General features: G+C 44.3%; 1 protein-coding gene across 1 annotated transcript in view; it reads right to left on the reverse strand.

Annotated features, from left to right (window-relative positions):
* The window catches only part of LOC135225158 (kinetochore protein NDC80 homolog), a 137,259-nt gene that overhangs the window by 101,087 nt on the left and 30,051 nt on the right, over nt 1–6,121 (reverse strand). Inside the window, exon 2 of the mRNA XM_064264392.1 lies at nt 47–312. Coding sequence (XP_064120462.1) covers nt 47–306 — 260 coding nt within the window. The 5' untranslated portion in view covers nt 307–312. The remainder of the gene's footprint in view (nt 1–46; nt 313–6,121) is intronic.

Below are 6,121 nucleotides of genomic sequence, written 5' to 3' on the forward strand. Positions count from 1 at the left end.
CATTCAGCTGCTAATCACATTCAACCTCCCAATACTTGTTACTTACCTGCTGACACTAGATGGTGCTGGTGGGACCAAATTATTGGAAGAAGGGCCAAGATTGCGAACAGGAGTGTATCTTGGAATGTTGCTTCGTGTTGGAGTGTAGCGACCAGTTATCTGTGACAAACGATGATTACCTTCAGTGCTCCCTCTTACTTTCTTCACTCCAGAACTAAGCCGGCTATTTGGGGTCATATCAGTGTTCCTGGGCTTGAGGACATTCTGTCGTTGAACAGAACTACATCCAAAGTTTGATTTCCTCATTTTCACCTGCAATAACATACCACATTAGGGATAAGTCACAATGTTTAAAACCAAACAATATGTAAAGATTTCTTGATATAAACAAATTTTACATGCAATAAAGTCTCTTGTTTATGTTCATAATCTCTTTACGCTCTTTTTCATTACTTAACCCCTTTCCTATTCAAATTTTGTAAATAGGTTATTAGTAGCCTATATTTATCATCAATATTTGCTCTTCAGCAGGTGGGAAGTCCAATTATAATTATCTTTTTTAATTTCACTGAATGGCTAAGAACTATTTAAAAAAGTAGTAAAATACAAGTGTACATAATAGAAAATCATATAACAGGAGGATTATTATAAAAGTATGTTAAGGGAGGTCCAAGGGGTAGTAAAGCCCCTAGTCAGGTACTGGTAATCCTAAAGTTTAGAGATCTAAATTCACTGCATTACGTAAAGTCAAGAGCAGCACACAAATTTATCAAATACTTATTGAATCATGGAAAACAATGAAAAAATGAGATTTAGCTGTTTACAGAACCAGAGACTGAAAAAAACCAAAAGGAATAAAAGGGCAATGTAAATAAACAAAAACATGCCTTAGGGGATACGGACCCATAGAATTGAGAAAATTATAGAATCACAATGTTTTAAAGTAAATTGTATTTTTCCTAATGCAAATCTGAAGTCCTTTACATGAGGAATTACTTTCAGCATAGGCTGGAATACAGCTGTAAAATTCTTGAACAAGGTATTTAGGCAGTAACTACCATCTGGTAGGCAGGTAAGCCTGCCTGCCCGGATGTAAACCCTCCACTTTGCATTTCAGCCCAGGTTCCAGATTGAGGGGTGGCCTGAGGTGGGCAAGAATGTAAAGGACCTCAGGTTTGTATAGTTAGGAAAAATACAATTTACTTTAAAAAACTGTGATTTGTTCCTACACAGTATACAAAGCCTCGGTCCTTTACATTAGGAAGACTCACTGACTGATTGGTGGGAGGGAGGAATGTGAGTGAGCCTCTAGAACTGACTGGATTTCAGCACACCTAGGCTATTCCTCCTGGTCATAAGAGCGAGGAGGAGTGCCCTGCTGCCTCTAACAACTTGATCGGAGTATAGGAGCTGCATGAACAAGAGTCAGACTTCTGGGCCTTTTTGAAATGAGTGAGGAATCATAACTCATCCAAAAAACGGCTGGGAAGAATATTTAGAGTCGTGGGCATAAATGCAAAGTTCTGGAAAAGTTTTGTATTAATGCCAGTCTTCTTCCTCCCCTTGCTAGAGGAAGGAGATATGAAATTTTCATTATTAAAATGAAGTTTTATTGTATACTTACCGAACAATTATACAGCCGTGATTTCCACGAGCGGCAGGAGACTAAATTCAAATTTAGCGCGTAGGCGTCGCCAACACTGGTGGTGATGACGTCATCTCCCTCCACTCGCGGGAGAACCAGGTACAAGTGCCCAGGTGAATCCAATTCTTTCTGCCCGTCCGTCCACCTAAGGGGAGGAGGGTGGGTATAATCATAATTGTTCGGTAAGTATACAATAAAACTTCATTTTAATAATGAAAATTTCATTTTTATTGTAGTGTCTTACCGAACAATTATACAGCTGATTACACATTTATGGGAAGGTGGGATTCAGTGGACCACTAGTATTTCTAAATGGTTACATTTATTACAATACCAGTAAACACTCAAGGTGTCTGTTGTACCTTACCTTGTAAGAGAGCTACAGCAGACTGTTACTGCCTCTGGTCGGTGCTCTTCTTACTATTGTAGAGGAATTGGAATTTGACCAAAGTTAGCCTCTACAGGAGTGGAATCCTTCCGTAGTTCAAGCGAGTCAAGGCTGACTGACGGAGGATAGTAACAACAAAGATTGCCCTTGCCCTGGGCTAAGACCAGAAATTCAATCATACAAAACATTTGTCACCACACCAGATTTAAAAACATATTATACCCAACCATTATAAAAATCTGACCTAACAGACAGTGAGTATCCCAGGTACTCAGTACCCCCAGCTTCCCTTGAACTCGACAACCTATTCAAGGTGAAAAGTTAGCATAGAGGTGACGACCCCTGTGCCGTTTCTCCCAACACCATGCCAGAAACCGCCACCGGACCTAACGTTTTACAATTCTCGAAAACCATTTCTATCTCTTGGAGATAATGACTCGCAAAAACCAAATTCGATCTCGAGAACGTGCTCTGAAGAATCGAAGCTAAAGATAAATTCTTTCTAAATGCTAAAGAAGTTGCCACTGCTCCTAACCGTGAGCTTTAACTCTCAGAACGGAAAGATTGTCGTTCTCGGACTGCGAGTGAAGCTTCCCTGATAGCTCTCTAATAAAGAACAATATAGCATTCTTAGAAAGAGGACGAGAGGGATTTTGAACCGAGGTCCAGAGCTTAGAAGATTGTCCTCTAATACCCTTAGTGGCAAACAGATACTGCTTAATAGCCCTGACTGGACATAAGAGCCTTTCTTCCTCCTCATGTCCAACCAAATCAGATAAGTTCCTTACCACAAAACTCCTCGGCCAAGGATTAGAAGGCTTCTCGTTTTTGGCTAGAAAGGTCAAAGATACCGAAAATACAGCATTGCCTTGAGAGAAACCGACTCTTTTGTCTATAGCGTGCAATTCGCTGACACGCTTAGCAGAAGCTAGTGCAATAAGAAAAAGTGCCTTCTTAGTCAAGTTCCTGAGTGAAGAAGCCGACTTCAAAGGCTCAAACGGTGGCCCCATGAAGAAACTTAAGCAACCACATCTAAGTTCCAAGCCACTGTATCCTGCGGGAGCTTAGTGGTTTCGAAAGACCTAATGAGGTCCGACAGATCTGAATTGGAGGAAATATCCAAACCTCGATGTCGAAAAACCGAAGAAAGCATGGCTCTATATCCTCTGATCGTCGAAGGAGCCAGTTTCTTAGAGTACCTAAGAAATAGAAGAAAATCTGTTATTTCTGTTAAAGAGGTCGCAGAAGTAGAGACTTTAGCACTTCTACACCACTCTCTGAAAATTCTCCACTTCCCTTGATAGAGTTTGTTAGAAGACTCTCTCCTACAACGAGCGATAGCTTCTGCAGCTCTTCTTGAAACCCTTTCGCTCTGACAAGATTCCGGACAGTCTGAACCCTGTCAGAGCTAGAGCGGACAAGTTTTGGTGGAACCTCTTGAAGTGAGGTTGTTTGAGAAGCCAGTCTCTGGAGGGAAGAAGTCTGGGGAAGTCTACTAACAACTGGAGAAGGTCCGGGAACCACTCTTCCTGGGCCAAAAGGGAGCGATTAACGTTAGTGTTACATTGCTGTGCGACATGAACTTGTTCAGCACCTCTCTATTAGACCGAACGGAGGGAATGCATAAGCTTCCAGACCCGACCAATCCAACAGCATTTGCGTCCACCGACCAAGCTAGAGGATCTGGAACTGGAGAACAAAAGAGAGGAAGACGGTTGTTCCTTGATGTCGCGAACAGGTCTATGGACGGTCGTCCCCAAAGGCGCCAAAGTTTCTGACAAATCTTGTTGTCCAAAGTCCACTCCAGAGGTAACACTTGCTGTTGACGACTTAACTCGTCCGCCAGGACGTTCATCTTTCCCGGAACAAATCTCGGGACTAGCTGAACCTTCGCTTCGTTTACCACAGGAGGAGATCCTTGGCTACTTCGTTTATAGAGAGAAAGACTGAGTCCCCCCTGTTTCCGCACGTACGAGAGAGCCGTGGAGTTGTCGGAATGCACTGCCACTACCCGACCTTCTACTAAGCTCCGAAACTGTCTGAGCCCCAGGAAAATTGCTAAAAGTTCCTTTACATTTATGTGGAACTTCTTCTCCTTCTCCGACCAAGCTCCTGAAGTCCGTTGATTTCCCAGCAGGGCTCCCCAACCTGTGACCCCCCCCCCCCCCCCCCCCCCGAGCGTCGGAAAAGAAACTGTAGTTCGGGAGGATGGGTCGTAAATCTAACCCTTCTTCCAACCTTGCTCGAGAGAGCCACCACCTTAGGTCCTCTTTTATTTGATCTGTGACAGGAAAGGTAATCGAGTCTGGTTGTGTCTTCCTGCACCAAGAGGCTCTCAGGAAAAACTGCAGAGGTCTCATGTGCAGTCTTCCCAACGTCACAAATTTCTCCACTGACGTCAATTTGCCCAGGAGCCTCATCCACTGATGGCAGAAGAACTTACCTTTTTGTCCAAGAACTCCTGAACTGTCTCCAGACAGCCTTGAACCCTCTTCGGGACAGAAAAGCCCGAAAAACTTGAGCATTCAGAGTCATCCCAAATAAAGGATGCTCTGATATGGAACCAACTGGGACTTCTGTTGTTGACCAGAATTCCTAACTTTCTGGCAAGATCCAGAGTTGTTCCAAGGTCCTTCATGCACCGACTCTCTAATTCCGACCGGAGAAGCCAATCGTCCAGATAGAGGGAGATTCTTACTCCTAATATGCAGCCAGCTTCCTATCGCGGATAGAAACCCTGGTGAAAACTTGAGGAGCGTCGCTAGTCCGAAGCAAAGCGCCCGAAACTGAAACACCTTGCCTTCGAACATGAACCTCAGGTACTTCCGAGATTCGCGATGTATCGGAATGTGAAAATAAGCGTCTTGCATGTCCAGAGAAACCATCCAATCCCCGTCTGATGGACTCCAGAACCGACGAGTGGTCTCCATATGAAATTTTGTTTTTCTGGACATGCAAGTTCAGGGCGCTCACATCCAAAACCGGCCTCCAGCCCCCTGATGACTTGGGAACTACAAAAAGGCGATTGTAAAAGCCTGGAGGAAAATCCCCTTCTATCTGTTCTATCGCTTCTTTGAGAACAAGCGCTTCCACTTCTGCGGCTAGCGCCAGAAATTTGTCTGAGCCCGGAGAGTATGCCTGGAATGGAATTGGCACAGGTGAGAGCGAGGGAGGTGAAACGAGAGGAATACGATAGCCGAACTTGAGTACTTGCACTACCCAGGCTTCTGCTCCTCTGTTTTCCCATTCCTCCCAAAACAGAGCCAGCCTGGTTCCCACTGGTGCATGAAGAACCGAGCTTTCATTTGGAAGGTTTGTTAACCTTGGCCGAGGCCTTAGACTGAGGTCGCAAATTCGACTTTGGCCGAAAGAAGCGCTTGGGTTTTCTCCCTCGAAAAGGCGCTTGGGCCAGAGGAGAAACCGAAGGAACAGTCTCCAAAGGAGCTTTAGGTCTCTTAGTAGACTCTGCCAGTAAATCCGAAGTAGATTTCTTATCTAGCGCAGACGAAATTGACAACACTACATCGTCTGGAAAGAGGTTATCTTTCACAAAAGGAGCAAACAAGAGAGCAGACTTCTGTTGGGAATAACCCCTTTTAGAAGCAAAGGAGCACCAAAGTTGCCTTTTCTTAAGGGTACCAAAGGCGATGAGCGAAGCTAACTCATCACATCCATCCAATGGATTTTGTCCGCACAGGACAGAACACCAATCCAATCCTCCGCTAACTCCTGAGAAAGAGAAGGACAGTCTTCGATCTTGGCCGCTAAAGCGCCAATAGTCCAATCAAGGAAGCTAAAGACTTCCAAAAGTTTAAATTGGTTCTTTACAACGTGGTCCAACTCAGGCGCTGTAAAGAAAACTTTCGCTGCGGCGAAAACAGACCTTCTAGAGGAGTCAATTAAACTGGAGAAGTCTCCCTGGGAGGAGGCAGAAACTCCCAGAGAAGGAGCTTCCCCAGTTACATAAAACCTATACCTCTTACGAAGCAACTTAGAGGGAGGGTAAGCAAAAAGAGCCTTCCCTAAGTCCTCTTTTCATAGACATCCATTTCTCCGTCTCTTTCACGAATGTTCTAACCGCTTTAGAT

Source organism: Macrobrachium nipponense, chromosome 13, assembly GCF_015104395.2.
Source record: "Macrobrachium nipponense isolate FS-2020 chromosome 13, ASM1510439v2, whole genome shotgun sequence".
NCBI classification, from domain to species: Eukaryota; Metazoa; Arthropoda; class Malacostraca; order Decapoda; family Palaemonidae; genus Macrobrachium; species Macrobrachium nipponense.